Below are 22,851 nucleotides of genomic sequence, written 5' to 3' on the forward strand. Positions count from 1 at the left end.
ATTGTTCTTAACGCATTGCTCTCTTTTGGGTTAAAATTATGTACAACTTATCTTAAGATTCCATACTAATGGTTTGCTTCATAATTTTGATACAGAAATGCGAAATTTAACAGAATTCTTTAAATCATTCTCAATAACTTTTCTAGAATGCTTTTAATGTTCCCATTTACAAATTAGGTGTTGTAAAATGGCACGACCCTCTGTTAGAATCATCTCGTAGGCCTGCGCCCTACAGGTTATTTATCCAACAAGCGTGGATGTGGCGCTCAAAAAAAGATAGATTGTATATTAGAAAAGTTGGTTTTTATTCTTTCTAGCTTTTTGTTTTGATTCTGTTACTGAAAGAAACAGTCATTTAAAATTAAATTTTCGGAGGAATGGTTTTTGTAGATTGTATCATTTTTAGTAGATCGACAAAATGGCATTTTATGGCGTCATTAAGTTGGTATGTAGTAATTTCTATTGAACAGGATCATGTTTTTCAGGGGACCTTTGGAAAATTATTTTTGAGGTCCATTCGGTAATTGTAAGATGTAAATAGACTACAAGCGAACAACTATGCCAGAAGAATTTCAAGATCTAATGAATATTTATATGTGTAGTGTGTTGTGTCCATTTTGTCTGATAAAGCTGTTCACGTTTCAAATCCGAAGAAAACTTTTTTTAAAAGGTTTTAGAGGTAATTCAACAATTTCTGTATAAAACGAATACAGAGGAACAATTGTCGATTGAGTTGTTGTTTGGGCTTCTGTTCTCACAGTGTCGCATTCTTTGAGTCACATTGAGTTGCAAACATTTCCTCATTAGACTTTTTAATTGTTTTGTTCTTTCAGTGATTACTTTTTTGATTACTTGTGATTACTTTTTTCGAGTTTAATAGTTTCTACATGCGAATTTTCATGACGAGTTTGATGACCTCTATAGCAAAAAAATTGAAGTTTTCTTTGATATCACCTTTTGGCATGAAATCTCCACACTTTATACAAAGTTATTTAATCAGAACTCTTTCCAACAAAGTAAATGAAAAAATCGGAAAACTAAAAAACTATAGGAAAAAAGAATTTAACTTCGAATTTCGACATACATGACGCAATCTTGAAGTCAAAATTTTTTACATTGATACTGGTAGATATCGGGATATAAAAAACTGATGAGAGTCTTGTTCTTGATATTAAGTTTATACAAAAAGGATTTATTTGGTGCTAATTTGTGCTATCGCAGTTATTTTTGCAGCAGCTTGCAGCCAGAGATGCTCTCATAGAAACGAAGCTACATCCAGCAGAGCAATTTGTTAAAAAAATAATTTCTTAAATCTTCAGCATGAAAAAATTCCCGTACCAAAGGAGCTTCCAAATGTAATTATTACAGAGAGAAAACACAGAAACTGATGCTTCAAAATTACAACAGAGAAGTGAATTTAATTGAGATATATATATATATATATATATATATATATATATATATATATATATATATATATATACATATACATATATATATATATATATATATATATATATATATATATACATATATATATATATATATATATATATATATATATATGTTTTAAGAGATCACGACTTCTTGTGTGATCATGCGACGCAATCACATAAAAAAACCCTCAAACCCGGCAATTTGACAATTCCTTCGAAACAAAAAATGAAAACAGTTCTCTAACTTTTAGAAATTCCGTATTTTTTCTGTTTGTTTATCCAAACAAATTCAAAGTCTCAAAGACTCCTATCCGTTTTTTTGACGATCCGAATACTTTCGGACGGATATTGGAAAGCATTTGCTAATTTCTCAAAAAAATTATTATCTGAGTTTACAAGAAGCTCCAGATCTATTCGATTTCGTCCTGACAGTGTATTTTCTCCCATTTACATATTATGTGTAGTTATACAACAGGTTACGCGATGAATGGCACGTGCGCCTGTGGAGCGTAAAATTTATATGCTCCCAAGCTTTAGGCGAAGAGAAAAGATCCCTTTTTCATTGGGAGACTCTAATTGTTGGTATACCATAATGATTCAAATTCTTTTTTTTCTGTCTTTCTTTCACTCTAGTGTTTCGAATCGCGGCACATAAATCCTCTGAATGAAGGCGAACTTAATGAAGAGGTTGCAGAATAGCAGTTATCAATTAATACTCTATGCTCGAACTTAGGTTAAACGTCAGGATTTAAAATCATGCCTGTGGGAGTTTTAATCAAGCTAGTTCTAAATTTTGAATCCGAACAAAAGGGTGGGTCTTTTTCATCAAAACTATATAAACAAAATTATATTTTGGTCCCTATACCACTAGCAAAAGGTCTAAAATCTTGTATTTGTCTATACATGCTTTTTAGAATCTGTTGATGTGTTGCTTCTCCGTTGTTTCCACATATGTCAGTACGCGAACTTTGGTGACCTTAGAAGTCTGGTTATTGTCTGTCCAGAGATCATTTTGTTCTGGGACATTCTAAGCTGAATTTGCTTCGTTCCAATTTGCAGAATTTGCTTCGATCAGCGTTTCATATTTAAATACAGTGATGCCATACCGCACAATTTAAGGCCTCTTTACAAGTATTAAGATACGTCTTGTGGAATTTAAAAAAGGTTAAATGAACCAAATGGTCAGCTTTATTTGGTAAGGTCGCTGCCTCATAATGCAAATGTTTGGTTTTAGCTAATTCTTATTAATCGCTATTCAAGTTAAAAATTTCTGTGAACTCAATTTCATAATCTGTTAGTATAATCATAATCTGTCTACTCTGGGTTTTTTTGGTAGTTTACAAATTCATCTCTCTGTTCCTCTCAGTTTAGCATCCAATTTTGCTCTACTGAGGACTAGAATACAAAGGGTCGCTATAGACATTGTGGCTGTAAGGTGATTCAGCCTGGTAGCTTTCTCCTGAGTTAATATGTCCTCCCTCGTAGCCATAGTTGATGTCACTCAACTGAGCGTTCGAACTAATGGATGGCTGCTGACTGGAATCGCTTGGCAGTAGTGCTGGCTCCACGTAATCTGTTCGCGGCTCTTTCCGCCTGAAAAACAAGTTTTGCACACCCTTGGTAAAGCTTAATAATTAAAAATATTGGCTGAAAAATTCTTTGATCATGTAATTCGACCCCACAATGGTCTAATCAGAAGTTTAGTGGGTCTGGACACCTGGACCTCGGCAGACAGCCACAGCCAAATAAAGTGGAACAGTTTGTCCATTCTACATTCTTAACTCAATAAAAGTATCACAATGTAGTTAAGAAGAGCTTTGCAGTGTGGAACAATAAAACTAGATTATTTTTCATAGAGTCGAGACACAGTGCCATTTATAAGTTTACAAAGCACAAATATGTCATACAAAATCGACGCTATGAGGACGTTGTTGAATCAATCTGGTTCGTTTCCAAGCGCCTATTGGAAGAATTGTGCAACTTACAAAACAGTTCAGTTCTGTGATTTCAAAAGAGAGAAAAACCTAATTTCCGCTCAAAAAAGAATAACACACGACAAAAACAATAGCCACAGCAAAGTTTCTGGTTACTAAAAACTAATTAGGCAACTCAATGTTGCCGATTGTTTAAAGTCGTAAATTTCCGTGACAAAAAGTTTTAACTTCACCTTCAAATTAAGGACAAAATAGTTTTAACTTCACGTTCTTCCAAACTCTGGATTTCCTCAACAAAACTATTATTGTAACTCAGCGCATTTTAAAAATAACTCTGTTTTTATATTATTGGAAAAAATTGTCGAGTTCATTTTTTCGTTCAGAACGAAAAGTTCCGGCTTTCAATTTCATGGAAGCTCTTTTGATTCAAAACAAATTAGGGAATGAGCAATTGTTTCGGACAGAATGTCTAGCCGTAAAAATTTTATCAACAGTCTTAAAACCTCATATGGCAGCACATATCGAGCACTCAACTCATGATTTTTCAATGACATTAAAATTTCATTTCCCAAAAAAACTTTGAATAAGCTCGATTAGACCTGTAAACCAATATTCTAAACTGAACAACCGCTAGACATATTTCATATGCGTGTCCAAAAACTAATTTTGGCAGAACAATGTCCTCAAGCGATTGAATGTTGAGCAATATTTTAAAGTTTCCTTTTGATTAGTTTTATGTGCTCCATGATATAAAGAGGGTCATCAGAAACAATTTCCAAGTATTTTGTTTGACGCTTTTGGGTGACTATTTATCACTGGTTCATGTTTATTTCCAGATAGTGATTTGATAGAAAAAATATGTATAGTTTTCATTTGTTGGGTTTCAAGTTAAAAAACTATTCTTTTATTCAGTAGCTTTGAGTCGTGCAGTGCTGCTTTGTTATAAAAAGAAGAAATTTTTGTGTTGCCAGCACTGAGTACGCAAGTGTTTTCAGGACTATTAGAACTAGCCACACCAATAACTAGCCACACTTATTAAATAGATTGCCTTTTCCCTTCGTCAAATCATTCAATTTCAGATCTTTTGAGCTAGGAACAAGAATCCCTTTCAACATCAACGAGTCCTAAGTCCCGTCGTTCCTAGCTTTGACGGGTGAGATTGATGCTTTGATGTCCAACAGACCATTCCACACTCTAAGGTTTTCTTCTTCGAAGAACTTGCTCCTCGCAGATTCACAAGCCCGAAACATCGACCCCAACTTCAACATCTTGTCCATTGCTGGATCCCGCATTGCTGGACCCCGCATTGCTGGACCCCGCCCACGCTCAACAATTCCTCCCCATCAAAGATAAGTTCAACATTATTGTTGTTTTTATTGGCGGCAACGACTTATACAACGGTACCCTCTCATCTTCACTGTCCGAGCAACAGGTAGTGGACGAGTTAGACTTTCTGGGCGAACAGTTGTGCAAGCTAGCGAAAAAAGTTTTCATCCTTGGTATCCCCCACCGTGGCAGCTATCGTGAACGTTCTTCGAAAACTAATAAACTATTGGGCAACAAAAAAAGACAAGCAGAAACTGGAAATATCGTGGTGTGTCAGAAGAAATTTTCAGTGAGATACACCTCGGCGACGACGACGTGTACCTTAGCAAGTCCGGGATCAGCGGCGTGAAAACGATCCTGAAGAAACGAGTGTTGTACAAGAATTACTCGAACAAGTGCAACGAGGAAAGACACCTAGACTACTTTGAGTGCCCATTCAAGAACTGCAACTGCAACTACTAACTCCGTTTCCTCCGGCTCTCCCAGCGAGAACCACCCGGAAAACGATAGTTAGTTTCCACTTGCCTGTTTGTTGTTATACCGCTGTCTCTCCTCGCGAGAAACAAAGGATAACAGCAAGCAAGCGCTGCTTCACTACAATCTCTTCTAGCGAGAAATAACTAGAGAAACAGCTACGATCCTAACAACCCTCGAGTAGTAGCGAAGTAATAAGAAAAAGCCTCAAATGAAAAGTCGATCGAAAACGATAAAAAACAAAGAAGTAAGTTTAAAATCGAAAATTGCAATGGGCCTTACAATCAACTGTAATACATGCAAGGCTGGCATTACTAAAAAAGATACACTCTTTCGATGCGTATCATGCGAAAACATTATGCATATGACCACCCAATGTACTCAGCTATCTGGCACCGTCATCAACGCTCTCCAGGAGATAAATTTGAATGTACTTCTACTATGCAACAACAGCGTAAAAACGAACAAACGGGACGTCGTCCTGGATGCTATCAGCAGCCAAAACAAAATCGACAAAAGCAACGAAAATCAGGAGGAAAAGAAAATTTTTGTAAAAAAAACCGTCGGTAATCAACTGAAAAATGAGATAACATCCTTTCAGAGCTCTGTTGAAAGTAACCTCTACGTCCTAGGAGACATACTGACCACAAACGTCAAACCTAAAACCGAACTTCCCACAAACTATCACCCCAGCGGCGTACGTGTACGTGGAATACCCGAGCTAAAAGACACCAATGCTAGAAAACGTGCTGAACATGACAAAACTGAGATTGAAAACATACTAAAATTCCTAAATATCGATTCTAACATCGAAGACTGTAGGCGAATTTGAACATACAACGAAAACAAGGACAGAACAATCATAGTCAAACTCAGTAATGACTGGAACAGAAAACTGCTCTTACTATCTCTTGGCAAATTGCGGAACTATGATAAAAAAGTGTACCTTAGCAGAGAACTATCATAAGAAGAACAACTGTTGGAAAACGATATACTTAAAAAGAGACCAGAATACAGCGAATCGGGAATACCAAGAAACAAGGTCAAGGTCCAAAACCTGAAACTACTCCACTACGATGATCAAAGCAACACCTGGAATGAGGCCGCCCTGGATACGGGATGGTGACTAAACACCAACGAAAACAGAACCGAACAAATTACTCTACTCACTTTCAACGTACACAGCGTCCTCGACCTGGAAGAACGTTTCACTCTTGCAAATGCATTTTTAACCCGAAAATACGATGTCTTATGTCTCAGTGAGACATGGCTAACAAAATCTGTCCCGAACGAGTCTCTTTTTCTCAATAACTTCCAAATATTCAGAAATGACAGAACGTCAACTGAAAATGTCTCCAAACACGGAGGAGTACTCATTGCAGTACGGAGAGATATCAACGCTAAACAACTGACAATTGACCATACATTTGAAGACGCGATAACTGTTTTACTAACTGACCAAACCAAGGCACAAAAACTGCTGATCAGCTGTATCCATCACCCTCTAAAAACAGTCCCTACAGATGGCTACCTTAGAAATGTGCACCATTCCTTACAAGTCTGAAATCCAAACGTAAACAGTTGAGAGTCTCAAGCTCTATAATAACTGGAGATAATAATTTTGTGCATACATCTTGGGAGTCAATGCAGACCACAGACGAATATGAAAACACAGTCACTGATCAACTAGCAAATCTCAACTTTGAACAAAAATTTGACTTCCAATGCATACTTGGCAGCAAACTGCAGTTAGACGTCTTCCTAATAGATGAACCTTAGTATTGGCTTAACTCAACAATTGACAGCACACTTACTGATAACTAATCAATCAATTTAAAAAAGTGCTCAGACCACCCAGCATTCTCATCCCTGTTAACCTTCAATAATGCAACGGAGAAACACCATAAAATTGTCAAATATGCAATCTCTCAGACTAACGGGGAGAATTTTAATCAAACAATCGTCGATAATCCCTTCGAACCTTACTGTTACAGCAATGTAGACGAAGTCACCAATCATTGGTACCTATGGTTCAACAAACTTTTTACCGAAAACGTACCAAAAATTACTAGCCACCAATCTTACCTCCCTCCATGGATCTCGAAACCTAACTCCCACCTGATGAACCAACGTAATACACTCAAACGCAAAGAAGCCAGAAAAGCCCAACCCCTAAACCTGGAAAAAATTGATCTTGAAAGCAAAATTGAAATCGAATGCTGTAACGACCAAGCCGACTGCCAAAACAAAATTTTCAGAACCAGGGAATTCAGTTAGATCCAAGCCTATCTGAGATCAATTAAAAAAGTGCCACCGTACCCACGTGAAATGAATTTACAAAACAAAGTAGCAGAAAATGATGAAGAAAAAGCAAACCTGTTTAACCAAAACTTCCAAAGTGTTTTTAACTTAAAAACAAACAATACAGACGTTTACTTCGAGCCAAATACATTCAACAAAATAACTTGCTGCGAAGAACAAGTCATGGAAATACTGAGTTCTCTGAAATCAAAAAAAAGCGAAAGGACCGGATCGAATAGGAAACCAGACCCTAAAACAACCTGCAACCACACTGGCTAAATCATTAACTGTCATCTTTCAAACCTGCTTCAACAAAAGTGTATACCCACAATACTGAAAAGAAAGCGAAATAACTCCAATCTACAAAGACGGTGATAAAAGCGACGTAACCAAATATAGACTATTTAACTGCCTCTGTCGCCTGTCGAAAGTCCTAGAAAAAGTCTTCTTTGACTGGTTATACCCAGTTGAAAGGCAAAAAAACTTCACGACTCCCAATTTGGATTTAGAGACGGTCGCTCAGCCATTATACAACTTATCTGCTTCCTCGATAAAGCATACCTGCTCAACGATTCCTCGGCAATTGATGAACTAACGGTTTTATACTAAGACTTCGAAAAAGCCTTCGACAAGGTTCCTCACAATCTCCTGCTTTTGAAAATCCACAAAATGGGAATAGGTGGAACAGCCCTAAAACTAATTGCCAATTGTCTAGACAATAGAAAACAATGCGTGAAAATAAACAACTCAAGTTCTTATTTCCGTGATGTCACTAGCGGGGTCCCACTAGGGTCCCTACTGGGTCCTCTACAGTTTTTAATATACATAATTGACCTCCCCACTGTTGCAAGCGAAAGTGAATAGTTCGGATATGCCGATGACTACAAACTGTTAAGCACATCTCATGAAATCCTAGAAAGTGACCTAATAAGTTTACATAACTGGTGTGTCGCAAACAAAATGAATCTCCATGTTGACAAATGTAGTCTGATACACTTCAAAAAACAATCAGTGGTCAAAATGAACGAAGTCGCTGTCAAACCTGTTAAAGTTCAAAAAGACCTTGGTGTCCTAATCTCGAGCGACCTCTCCTGGAAAGAAAACTGTAATCTGCGTCGAACTAAATCTCTGAAATCATTGTGGTTCCTCAAGAGTGACATTTCTTTCAAGTCATCGACTAAAGCCAAACTAAACGCATACACAAGATACGTGGTACCCGTCATATCTTACGCCAGTGAGGTCTGGTACCTCACCAAAACAGACTTGTCAAACATCGAAAGAATACAGAAAAGTGCAACACAGTGGATTCTGAACAACACAATTCCCATAAAGAAAGACTCAAAGAACTCATTTTACTGGCACTCTCAATGTACTTCGAACTCCACAGTCTCCTACTGTTCTGCGCCATCACTGACCACAAGTATGACATAAAATATCAGACTACATATCACGTAATACCAATGAACGAACCAGACAAGGCTCCAATTCCAGCTTCAACATTCCCAAAACCAGACTCAAAAGGACCGACGATAACTTCTGGACACAAAACGGAACACTGCAGAACATTCTGAGTAAACACATCGACTTAACAACGAAAGAAAACAGAAAAGCACGAAAAACACAGCAATTTTGGAAATTCTTCGAAAAGATCAACGAAGCCAATCTATGTACCTGGAGTATACTCTGCCAATGCACGAACTGTAACCAACATTTCAAACTTACTCACTAATGACATAAAGGGTGAAAACCCATGGTATATCCCTAAAGACTTCGCTGCTAATACTACTACTACTACTACTACTACTACTACTACTACTACTACTACTACTACTACTACTACTACTACTACTACTACTACTACTACTACTACTACTACTACTACTACTACTACTACTACTACTACTACTACTACTGTTTCAACACGTTAATTCCAAATATGAAATAAAGGCACGGTTGGCAACAAATACAAACAAAACAAGAAGAGTTATTTGTTTGGTTATTCTGTGAAGTGCTGTACGACGAAATTGTTGAAGGCATTCTTTGACCCGGTTGCTGCTTTCTCCTGCAATCTGGTGAACGATACTTTGTTTCGTACACAGTCTCCTTCGATTTGACTCATCCACGTTTTCCGTTGCCCCCCAGGAGCGCGTCTAGCATGGACGTATTGATCGGGCGGGTCCCAATCGAAGGCACTGCGGGCTAATCTTCCTGGTTCCATTCTCTGGATGTGTCCGTACCATTTTATCCGTTTGAGCATGATCATCGTGGATAGTTGGGGCATTCGTGATCTTGACATAATTTCTTCGTTCGTTGCTTTCTCCAGATATGACACACGTAGAATTCTCCGAAGACAACCTCAGTGGAAGCTCTCAAGTTTTCTCTCCATTAATTTCGAAAGAGTCCAAGTCTCTGAGCTGTACAGCACGGCTGATAAAACGAGTGCTTTGTACAAATTGCACTTGAGGTGCACGCTGAGCTGCTTGCTCTTCCAGAGATTTTGGAAGTTAGCAAACCGTTGTCTACCTTCTGCAAGTTTGCAATTGACTTCCTGCAGGTCTCCATGCTTGAGGCTGACATATGATCCGAGATACTTGAACGCTTCTATGTTTTCAAACTCGTTTCCGAGAACATCTTGTACTTTGCAGGAAAACACGCGTGTGGCAGCTGCTTTAGGTTTGCCACAGTATCTCGATTGGTGAACTTTTCGGCCATTGACTGTTTTGAACTTTCTTTCACACTTGTCACAGGTAAGGCTCGCCTCTAGTTGCTCGAACTTTGACTTGTCGAAGACATTCTTTGACAAACCGGCTTTGCAGAATCTTGTTTGGTGCACTTTGCGTCCGGTAACTGTACTGAATTGCCGCTGACAATTCTGACATCTTAAAGACTCTTGGTCAGCCACCACTGACCGACTCTGATTTTCTAGCGACTCTGAATCTGCTACCGCAGATTGTTGTTGTGAAGCTACCAACGCTGGCTTAGCCACCGCCAAGCTTTTCAATCTTAGCTTCCGGCCATCTTGTGTTTCGAACCAGCCCGCTTTCTTTTTCGTTCCCAGCAGCACCTCCGTGCTGATGGGTAGTCGTGACTGGCTAGATGTCTCTGCCAGGAGTCCTAGTTTGCCTTTATGTGTTCCAGTGAGTATCTCCACGTTCTGTTGGATACTAGGCACTGCAAAAACATTTCGGCTGTCGCATTTTACGCCCATATTCTTTTTTTTAGCCACATTAATCTTCAGACCAGCGGCTTCCGCAAGGGCCTCGATTCGATGTAGGTTTTCTTGCACCTCACTGTCTGAGACCCCCACGAGAGCAACATCATCAGCAAAATCTAAGTCAGCCACCAATCTCCCAATGTCTAATCCTCCATGCACCGAGTTAGCCAAAATGTAGTTGATGACAAGGCCGAATAGGATTGGGGACCACACATCACCCTGCCTAACGCCCGTTCTGACATCAAATAAGCGTCCTTTCTCACCTTCGGCTTTGACTCGACATTTGAATCCATCATAGCTGTTTCTTATGATGTTTATCACTTTTTGCGGAAGACCATAGTGTTTCATTATCTGGTACATCTGCTCACGATCGACCGAATCGAATGCCGCTCGAAAGTCTATGAAACAAAAGCTAATATCCAATTGAAACGCCATTGATTTCTCTATTATTTGACGCAGGGCAAAGAGTTGATCGGCGCATCCTCTGCTTTTTCTGAAGCCGCACTGCTCTTCCCTTAAGACGCGATCCACTGAATCTTTGCATCGATTGAGAATAACGGAAGCGAACACTTTGCCTGGTACTGACAATAGAGAGATCCCTCGGTGGTTCGAACACTCTGACCTCTTTCCTTTACTCTTGTATAATGGGACAATTTCTGCTACCTTCCAGTCATCGGGCAGAACTTCCGTCGACCAACACTTATCTATGATGTCCCAGAGCCACTCGACAATACACTTGTGTGCTTTCAACATCTCACAGGAAATGTTATCGGGTCCACTTGCCTTGCCATTCTTCAACCTGCGGACAGCTTCAAGCACTTCTTCAAATCGAATTGGGCTCAGGTCAATCGACAAGCTTTCAGCTGCTTCTTCGGGATCCAATCTCGTACTGCAACTGGATGTTGAGGGATTCAGGAGTTGACTAAAATGTTCCGTCCAGCGTTCAAGTCGTTCCTCTTTCGTCCGTAAGTTGACGCCAGTGCTTGAAACTAATTTGGTCAACTGGGGACTCCAGTTTCGGCAAATCTGCTGTGATGCCCCAAAAACCTCCTTCAAGTTGCCTCTGTCCGCAAAGCTCTGCACTTCTTGGCCTTTGCGTTCAAGCCATGCCCGTTTGTCTGCACGTAGAGCTTTTCTGACTTCCTTACAGCAGTTTGTGAACTCTAACAACGCCACCGCGCTGCTGTGTTTCTTCAACTGTAGATCAGCTCGTTTCCGGATAAGTTCCAGAGAATCTGGAGAAATCCAAGGTTTGTTCATTCGCTTGTCCGGAAGGAGGCATTTCACTGCTGCTTGGTTCAGGGCTTTTCGAAAATTGTCCCAAGACTGCTCTGTATTCTCGAAATCGCCGCTCTTATCAAGATGTAACTTGACATCCTGCGTGAATAAGTCACGCGTTGTTTCATCTTGCAGCTTTGCAGAACTGATTCTGGGCGTGAAACATGGCTTTTTAGACAAAAGTTTCATAGATACTTCCGCAATGACCAGTTCATGATCGGTAATTGTGGTTTTCCCTCTTCTGGTCCTCACATTCGTCAGACATCCTCTGTATCTCTCTGCAAACAGAATGTGATCCAGCATCTTTTTTCGACAACTCGGATCGGGAGGGTTGTAGGTGTACCGATGCACTTGTCGATGCTGGAACCATGTACCACCTACGAGCAATTTGTGTGAAGTGCAAAATGATAACAACTTTTCCGAATTTTCATTTTCTTCACCCATTCCAAACGGGCCTCTGCAGCTCATGGTGTCATTCAACTGGTGTCCAGGCTCTGCATTGAGGTCACCGATGACACAAATACGCTCCCTATGTTTGAAGCTGGAAACTAGGTCAGAAAGTTGACTCCAAAACAAATCCTTCTCTTGGAGACTAGCTTCATTCGTAGGTGCGTAGCAGACAACAACAGCTAGATTGGCTCTCCTCCGAGCCGCGAACTTGACGTAGCAAATACGTTCACTTAGAGCCACTTGTTCTACGATGCTGTTTATCAATAACTTCTTTACAGCAACGCCCACTCCTCCTTGTCTCGACTTTACACCAGACAACCACGAGTCAGACAGTTAGAGCTTGTGGTCTCCGAGATCAATTTCTTGCTCCTGCAATCTCGTCTCCTGCACTCCCAGAATATCCAACTTGTATTGCGCCAGATCCATTTTCAAAGCCTCTAAAGATCCGGCTTGGGTCAGTGTTCTGACGTTTAAAGTTGCAATTCTGAGTTGGTTCCTCGGGAGATTCTTAGCACCCCTTACCCGGGACTCGGGGCCATGGTTGAATGTACTCATTGCTTTGGTGTTTGAAGGCTGAGATACGACTAGTTGCGCCACAAACTAGAAGACCAGTGCCTCGTTAGCTCGACCATGTGAGCGGAGAGCCGCAGCACAAGACCTACCCCCAGGGGACACCACGTGGAGGTGAGGTTGGATTTTGTCCCCCACTACTACTACTACTACTACTACTACTACTACTACTACTACTACTACTACTACTACTACTACTACTACTACTACTACTACTACTACTACTACTACTACTACTACTACTACTACTACTACTACTACTACTACTACTACTACTACTAATACTACTACTACTACTACTACTACTACTACTACTACTACTACTACTACTACTACTTCTACTATTAACGTAGATGATGCAAGGTTATGAACCCAATATTGAGTTTTGTGGACCCCCAAATTTAATTATCTTCTTCTGTGACATTTTCTGCCTACTTGTATAGATTGGTTTTTGTAAGTAAGATCAAATTAAGTCGTATAAGATTTTTCTGTATCCGTTAATTTGACATTTGATCAGTGAAATTGTCTTTTTTCTATTTTTTGAAAGACCACCTTGTCAAAAAAATTGACTTTGACCATTTATTTTAAATTTTGTCGCTTAATTTCATCATTGTACTCCTTAATGTTTGAAGAAATTCAATTAGTTTTTTAGATAAGAATTTTTTGCTTCACTTAAAAATAATTAACCTGATCAAAATAACTTTTAAAAATTGTAACGGAAGCTGGTAGATATGATTTTGGCCTAAAAATTATGCGTTGAAAGAATCACCTTCTTTGAAAAAGAAAAAGAACTATTTGTGCTGCTTTCCAGCAGTCCTGGAAATTTCCGGTTTGCACGAATTTCATGTTACAAAAATTCCCGTACATGAATAATCTCGAAAAAAAAATTTCTTGGGCAGATAACAGTTAATTTTATAACATTCCAGGCTATACTTCGACGGGAGCCTAGAAAACTTCTCGATTACTTCAATTGTTGCTAAGGGTAGTAGCAAAACGGGCTCCTCATCCTATTCGTCGGTAGGATTTTTGTTATTGTTAAATTTTTCAGCAAATATTGCTCCGAAATCAGCCAAAAATTGTTGAAGTTTCAAATATTGTTTTTCAACTGCACTGTTTTGACCGAACACAGTAAATTTTGTTATTGCTTCATCAAGCAATTTGAAAAATGTTTTTTTTTTGAATTTTAACCGGCTACCTTTTCCATCCCTGTTTGAGAAAATGCCATAATTTTGGCTTTTACCAATCTCCTAAACAAGTAACACAGCTCTTTAAATTGAATTTTATGAAATGATTTTCCAGAATCTGTGGACATAACCTACGCAATTTCATGACGACAAGGGAAGGATTAGAAATTGTTAACTATTTTATGTCTTTATTCTTCGTCGCCAAATTCCAAAAAGTAGCATAGTTAATATTTATTCGTAGGCGCGTAATGCTGAGGTGTAGATGATTTTTCACAATAGAACAATTAATATTAATCTTATTGATATTGCTCTGATGGTGACACGACAAAATACCTGTTGCCAGAGAGTCCAATGTGACAAAAACCCAATATCTTAACCTATTGTTAAAATTACCAAAACGATTATTTGGCATAAAAATATATCACCCAGATGACCATGCTTATTAGATGGGATGACCATGCCAGATTAGATCAGATGGCCATGCCTTCATTTCACCTCAATTTCTCAATTATTTCACACCCCATCAATTCACCCTCTGTAATTTAAACCCTCTACCAATTCAGTCCAATTTCATTTTGGAACTTTTAATTTCTTGAAATAATTGATGATATAATTTAAATTTAGTTTTTAATTTAGTTGACATTATTTTAATTTAGTTAAGATAATCGGAACTTTCAATTTAGTGGAGTAATATTTTCGAAAGGCTAATGCCTCAGCGCCCCATTGGACTTTATATAAAACTATCACAACCACACATAGAATGGTATTAATTCATCCACTTATAATAGGAAAACTTGCTTTTATTGTCGACTGGTAATTGGCGGGGTTAAATGACAGAGCAGTGAGCGGGTTGAAATGATGTCAGAGGGTTGAAATAATGAAGGGGTGAAACGATCTAGGGTAAAGATATGCGGGGTTAAATGATTCAGCGCAAAAAAAAGTAGAACTATCGGGCCCTCGCCATGCCTCAGCGACCCTTGGTAATTGGTATGAAACTATCACAACCGAAAATGGACTATATCATCCCGACAGGCTTTTAATAACAACTTCTATAATTTGCAATCGGATTATCGAGCGAAATCATCAAAAGGAAAATTGGGTGTTATCACATTGGGTATAATTTTACATTAGATATACCCATGTCTCATGTAGCAGCTTACAATGTTTTAAATTTATTTTTATTATTAAATTGACTTGGTACCCGCGATACGGGAATCACTTTGTTAATTAAGTACAAAAGCAGGACCAATTTACAGGATACTGATAGTAATTGAAGTTCACAGCCTTCAATTTCAAAAGAGAGTTCAACTGTTTCCGAAATAACACTGTTGAACATGTCCAGTCAAAAGTTGAGATGTCATTTTGCTGGGTGAGAACATTCGAAAATTTCACAACTCTCAAAATGTAAAGAAATGTTAAAGAAAATAATTGCGGCTGGCGAGTATGGAAATACGATTAAAGCGCTACACGACTGATGAAACTGCCAAAAAAGCAGCCACCAATAATCAAGTTTATTAAAAACTGGGTTGCCTAAGATACTTTTTGACAAGAATTTATTTAAAACCAATCAAACCTCAAAACTTTGCCGACCCGTATGATATTTTTGCACACTTAGGACCGGGTTGAGGTTTGGTGGTGAATTTTTTTAAGAAATGCGGTGGAAAAAAATTTTACCGCGTATTTCTTACATCTTTGTGCGATGAATCGCGATGATTTATATTATTTCACCGCGTTATCAGTATTCTTCAAAAAGAAACTTCCTTACACGGGTTCGAACCCGTTACCTCCTGAATGCCTTCAACTTCTTATTCCACTGTGGCAACTGTCACTTACTTCTATGATATTTCTTGTGAACTTGAATCAGATTCAGTAAACTTCGGAAAGCAAATGTGCTGATATTTCGTTAGAAATGCGGCGAATTTTGCGGTGAATTTTTTTTAAGAAATGCGGTAAAATGCGTTGACTTGTTTTTTTTCACCGCTTTCACCACATTTCTTACATTAATTTACCACAAAGTTGACGCGGTGACTTTTTGTAAAAAATGCGGCGAAATAATTGTAAAAAAAGAGAACTTTTGTAAGAGTTGCGGTGAAATGCAATGAAATTGTTTTCACTGCATTCACCGGATTCACCGCATTTCTTAGACTAATTTACCAAGAAAGTCGACACGGTGAATTTTTTACGAATTGCGGTGAAGTGCGGTGAAATATTTTTTATCACCTCATTCACCGCAATCACCGCTTTTCTTACAAAAATTCACCCAAAAACCTCGACCCGGGGGTCTGAAGGAAAATTTTCTTTGAATATCAGACGCTAAAATTTTCCATAGCAAATGTCGAACAATATACATTTCAGTAGTTGTTAAAAGTGAAGACAGTAGATTAAATATATTCCAATTGACCTAATTGAAATGCAATTTTTAACACTTGCTGAGATTTAGGCGTTGGACCAGCTCATTTGTCCATGAATTAGCGACCCGGGGGAATTGATGTGAAATTATTACTACTAATTAAGTTATAGCGACCGAACTTCATAGCGACCACGGTAAACGTCTTCTTAAATGAATACTGAACGGCAAAAGTAAATTAGCACCCCCTAGTTTTACAAAGTAAAAATTCATTTTTTGAAGCAATAGTTGTCTATCTTGCAATCAAATTTCAGAAAAAAAATTTACACCATTGATCCCCTACACTAGTAGTCTTTCTTACATATGAAATTTAGAAAATACGCAATTGTAACTTAGCAGATACCCCAGTGTAATTTTGATGAACTCCATCTATGTTTCGTTGTCAAAAGAAAGTTGTCTCAAAATGTGGTATGTCTTCACCTTTGTTCAACTATGATAGAGTTTGCATTTGCTTTAAACATTAAACAGAGAAAAGATGTGAATCAAATGTGAATTCGTGACAGTTTTCTTTTTCTCGTGAGACTTGGATGGAGTGCATCAACTTTACACTGGGGTATCTGGTAAGTTACCATTGCGTATTTTCTAAATTTCATAGGCAAGACCAATATATTGTAGGGGATCAAGGGTGTAAAAACTTTCTCTGAAATTTAATTGCAAGATGATCTCAAACTAATTGCTTCAAAAATTGAATAATTATTTCTAAAACTAGGGGAAGCGAACTTACTTTTGACGTTCAGTATTGTTACCTCAAATTACTTCGCGTCTTTCGATATACTTGCGCTATAGCCCCGTCAGGTACCTAGTTCTCAGTAGTTTTATGTTAAACGCAGTCAGTGCTATGATCACCAAAACAGCAATTGAGACCGCAGCAGTAAGAAGATAGACTGTATTCCACGATGGTCCATCATCTTCCAGTGATCTAGTCGCTTCTGCCTTGCTACAGGATTTGTCTTCCCCTTTTTGCTCACATTCTGATACACCACCTGAAGTAACACATGAGTAATTTTTCGAAAGTTTTCGCACAATGAAAAATACTTGCTAAGTTCAAAAATATTAAAGATTAGTGTTAAATGTTTAAAGTGCGTAGATCTCAGTTTCAACAACATAATTGAAACGGCTTCAAGTGAGCTGATGGATCTAAAGTCAAAATGAAAAAAATGAAGGTCAAGTCAATTAGAAGTCACGCAGATATTCCATTAAGTAAAATAAAGTGGATCCCAGACGTACTTTTCCAAAGAATATTTCAATGAGTCACAGGCCAAATAATTTATGAAAAATTGCAAACGTGATGGGTTTAGCCGAGACGCCAAACTACAATTTATGAAAAATGCAGCCCCGAGTTCTTGCGGCCTAGAACTCAGAAGAGACAAATGTGAGGTCTGGTCAAAAGAAGCTCTGAACACGATCGATAGCAGAATTAAAAGAAACAGTAGAGAGGGATTCGAAATACTGGATGCTGCTGTTGGATCCCCACGATTCGTTGCTTCCTCGATACAGAAACGTGTTCAAGAGATCAAAAAATACTGGAGATCCTCGAGTATAAACGACCCGCAGTGTGCTCTTGGCATTCTACGTAGTTGCCTGGAAGCACCAAAAATGGTGTGTTCACTGCGCTGCAATACACCATCAGAGGAAGCTCTAAATATTTTTTGAGGAATTTGACTCGCTTCAAAGGACAACCTTTGAGAATATACTGGGAACAGACTTGTCCAATGAATCATGGCATCAAGCTTGTTTGCCTATCAATAAGACTGGAATTGGAATCCGACGAGCGCCTGATCAGATAAAAGCAGCCTATATTGGTTCGATATCGCAGTTTTCTACATTAGTAGAGCTTATAACCGGCCAAAGTCCGACAAAAGATCACACTTTTACTAAAATGGTTGATGGAATAAATGATTTGTCAATATGGCAGCTTACTCGAAGCAAAATACAGGAAGTTCTCGACGTAAATTAATTGAAAATCAAATGTGCAAAAGAGAAAAGGTTCCTTTATTGTCACATTCCCATACCTGCTCTCGGCCTCCATCTCTTGCCAAACGATTTTCGTGCAGCTGTGAAGTACAGACTTGGCATTCCCATATAAGAAAAAGAAAGGAAGTGTCCCTATTGAAAAACAGTATTTTTCGATACACTGAGTGATCATGTTGTTGCATGTCAATGGCGGGGCGATATGATTTCGCAACACGACCGCCTAAGGGACAATTTTTTTCCGCTTGCAGGGTTGCCAACCTGTCACCAGTTTGCGAGTAGAAAAACCTGATACCTGAAACAAATTCTCGACCTGGAGATGTGTATTTACCTTGTTGGTCTGCTGGGCAACCGCCAGCTCTGGATATAACCATTACCTCCGCACTGCAACCCAGTATTATTTGAAATGCGTCGAGGAAGGTTGGTTTTGCCCTGAGAGCTGTGGAGGAGAGGAATTTGGAGCAATATTCCCAATAATGTGCCAACAAAGATGTTCAATTTATTCACATGGCTTTTGAATCATTTGGAGGACTTTCTGAATTGGTCAGAAAGACATTGAAGCGAATAGCTCTGCTCAATGAGAACAGAAGTTTGTGCTCCGCTGGATTGACACTTGCCTTGAGCAGGCTTGCGAAATTGGTTTCAGTCATACTAATGCAAGGAAACGCTATAATGTTGATAGCAAGAAGCGCAGAACTGTGAGCCAGCTGCAAGCAAAAGAAGTTTCCATAATGACTCAAGACTTTTGATTGTGCGGGTTTCAGTATCCCAATTGCAAACCAAATAGAATGGGTTCCCCTATCTTAGTGGAAAACCTGGTTGAGTGGATTTTACTATTCCAAATAAAAACACGATTAGTTAAGTTTAATTAATTATGAGTTTTTATTTTTACCTGACCAAAATGGGGAGATTGAAAACATATATTTGATATCTGGAAAACTGAGATGATCTGTTGAAAAATGATTTATTAAACTGGTGATCTGCTGTTTTATAAACCTGGTCATGGTAACCAAGTTAATTGTTACTTCATGTATGAAGATATCTTTTGTGCTAATGGTGTTGATTGACTAGTATCTAAGTAACGGTTTCTATCTCCACCACTTAAATGCGGCCACCACTACAATATACTTTTTTGAAACTCACTCAATAACTCATTGTGTTATTGAGTGAGTCATTGAGAAACTCACTCAATAACTCACTCAATTTTTTCTATTGTTAGTGCGTGAAAAAATTCCCGGTCGAATAGGTTTTGAAGCTTTTGAGACTTCCGGACACACTTTAGCATTTTAATTTGCGGTGCCCTGCATTGCGCAGTGCGAGAAAGTGGGTGAGTCTTTTGCCCTAAAAATAAGGCGTGTATATTGATGCACTACAGATTGTATACGGCAGTACTCAATCCACCTGCGTGGAACATTCCCTCAATGTCGACCGATATAACAATGGATGTTGCCTAAACAGAAAAAGCAGAACGATGAGCTTTTGCTGTAAGTAAGGGCCAAAAGGAGTTGCCTACGTACCGTGCTTAATTTTCTTTTCGCGTTAATAACTGGATGTGTGCTAAGCATCACTAATTTGCTGAGCGGCAAACATTTGTTTGGATAAGGAGAACGTCCAAATGCCGAACATATACTTTTATGTTCTAATTCAATTAAAACAAAAAAAATCTCAAGGTAAATGTCCGGTTATTAAAGTTCAAGACACCCAAAAAGTACACAGTTGCTCAGGGCATGAGGGGTGCCTAATATACATCCTAATTAATAATCTAAAGAAACAGAATAGGTGCGCAGCGTGCTCAATGTTGCAGCAATTTTTTGCGCCTCATCTACGTACTCTAACTATTCAAGCATCATCCATTCGTTGTATGGGACCAAATTTAGCAAAAGTATCAACGACATTTCTGGCGTAAAGTTCCCACCCTGACGCATTTCGTTGCGGGAAGATCCGGAATCAAACATTGCAAGTTGTGAATATACATGCCACATTTGCGGGGAAAACATATCTGTAGCAAGAAAAACGCACTAAAACGCACCGCACGTGATAATGCCAAAAAAGATACGGATACGGAAGCCGTCCTTGAAAGAATCTGCAAGGGCGTTTCCTTAGATTTAGTGGAGCCCTCCGAAAATGACGTCATCCAGTCGAAGGAAATGGTTTATCGTCTCCATCTTTGTGGCTTCAAGCTTACGAAGTTCTCAAGCCATGTGTCAGATACCGCTTGCAGAGTTGATGATTATCTTCAATCCATTGGCTCAGGAGTCATCATTTCAACCACGGAAGAGTCAGTTTTGACTTAAATAGAAATTTGATTGTAATGAGATTACAACAATGACACTTTATTTTTAAGTCCAGGTAGTTGGAGAACCATCAAAAAGTAGAAAACAAACAAAAAGCGTTTATTAAGTCTCGTTCTTTTTTATGAAAGACATATGGATAACTAAAAACGTTGAGATGTCAAGTTATCCTAAGACACACATGATAGGTTTCTTGTATGGCACATTGAATTGCCACATTTGGTTGAAAATACTATAGCAAAAAATTACTGTTCAAAACTGTTATATCATCTTGAAAACCACATGTTTGATGATGGCTTCTCAGTTGTATTTAGTTTCTTTTGCTTCTCTTAGAACCCAAAGTTTAGTTCAGTTCTAGTAAGAAAAAAACTGAGATGTCAGTCAACCTGAAAGATACCGAGTTGCACCTAACATTCTTTTGATTGGTCCGAGTTTGGAACTGGTGGCCCCTCTCCACGCCGCTCGTGTGAAAAATTTTGTCAAGCCAAGCTCAACTTCCTTGCAAAACCAGTAAAATAATCCTGTGATCACCATTATTTGTGGACAAATGGAACAACATTGTCGGTTCTGTTATTCCAACAATCAATAGCAGGCAAAGCCTGTCCAATGTTGTTTTGCGGTTCAACAGCTTGTTGAACGGATATGACTGCTTGGTGACTGGGCGGTTCCCCATTGTGTCAAATACTAACGTCGTCAATCAAATTAAGCTCAGCGTTATACCAGAAGAAAAAAATGAAGTAGCTATATTACTTTTAGACGTATCCAAACCTCGTCAAACAAAATGCTCCATCTTTCACTTTACCTTAAAAGCTATCATACATCGGCGCCCATCTGACAAGAATTGTTGAAATTGAGGAAGCCGAGCTTGATATCAAATGCCCTGCTCAGGAAAAAAAATTCATTCGGTTTGTCTAGTAGCAGCATCATTCTCTACAATCAGTTAACCAAAAATAATGGGCTCACCCGCTCGTATTTTTGTATCGAGCGAGTAGTTGAATTCTAGTTTAAGATGAAACACCCGAATGAGGTAGGCTCACTTCAAAAATCATCATCGAGGCGTTGAACACCTATGATCAAAAGTACAGGAACCATATGACATTCTTAAACTAAGTTTCATACAGGCAAAATGCATCTTGGACAGAAAGTTTTTGTATTTGTTGTTTCGTTTCACAAAAACCAGGGTCGATTAATTGGCCTTTTTGTATTCGTTTGTCGCACTACGGACAAGAGGTGCTCATTTCTGTTCGTTTGTCTGATTAGTTGTGCTGCCCTTGTAGAAGACATTCGGTCCACTGACTATAGTTCCTCTCTAATGATGTGTAGTGGCATTGGAAAAGAAAAATTGTAAATAGCGCCAAAGAGATTGAGCATAAAAAGATCAAATTGAAGTTTCAATCCGCACTTTGGCAACTGCGAGATGTTGGTTCGTTGTTTTAAAAGAGTACTGCAACCATCCTTGGTGCACGTCTCCTCAAAAATGCAGTCTTGAAGTTCAGATTCTGCTGCGACGCACTTACGCATTCGAAGCACGTCTGCTTTTGTGCGTCAGCGCAAACCCATCCGAGGTAGGCTAAGAAAAACCTAATGTTTTTCTATTTTGTACAAAAGCAACAGTAATTCCACCAATTGATGTCGTCGACACATTCAACAATCGTAATTGGTACGCGCGCACCCGGAATCAAACTAATACAATTTGGTTGCCTTCGTTTAAGGAGTATTTACCTGCTCTAAATTGTTGAGTTAAGTAGCAAAAATCAGTCAAGCATAACCTTAGGGGCGGTGACTCAGACTGCATTGTCAAAAAATCACAGCAGTAGCTATTATCCCACCGCTTTGATTGAAGAACTCTGCTATGGTGACAACAACTTCTCAAATTCCGCCGTCATACAAATGTTTTCCGTTCGTCCGCTCGTCCGTCAACCCGTTAAACTTGCTCCAGTTCACCCGAGATCTTCCGGGCTGGAGGATGTTACTTAGTAAAGAATGCAGTTAAGCGAGAAAATTGCCTCTCATAT

The 22,851-nt window shown here is 38.8% G+C and overlaps 2 protein-coding genes across 2 annotated transcripts in view; both read right to left on the reverse strand.

Moving 5' to 3' along the window:
- The window catches only part of LOC142341011 (sialin-like), a 235,460-nt gene that overhangs the window by 101,194 nt on the left and 111,415 nt on the right, over positions 1–22,851 (reverse strand). The gene's annotated exons all lie outside the window — the stretch shown is intronic.
- Positions 2,822–22,851, reverse strand: part of LOC142341332 (fibronectin-like) — a 45,734-nt gene continuing 25,704 nt past the window's right edge. Inside the window, exons 9-10 of the mRNA XM_075392258.1 lie at positions 17,374–17,557; positions 2,822–3,029 (exon numbers count right to left, since the gene is read on the reverse strand). Of these exons, the coding sequence (XP_075248373.1) occupies positions 2,822–3,029; positions 17,374–17,557 (392 nt within the window). The remainder of the gene's footprint in view (positions 3,030–17,373; positions 17,558–22,851) is intronic.

Source organism: Convolutriloba macropyga, chromosome 6 (genome assembly GCF_964194025.1).
Source record: "Convolutriloba macropyga chromosome 6, txConMacr16.3, whole genome shotgun sequence".
NCBI lineage: Eukaryota > Metazoa > Xenacoelomorpha > Acoela > Convolutidae > Convolutriloba > Convolutriloba macropyga.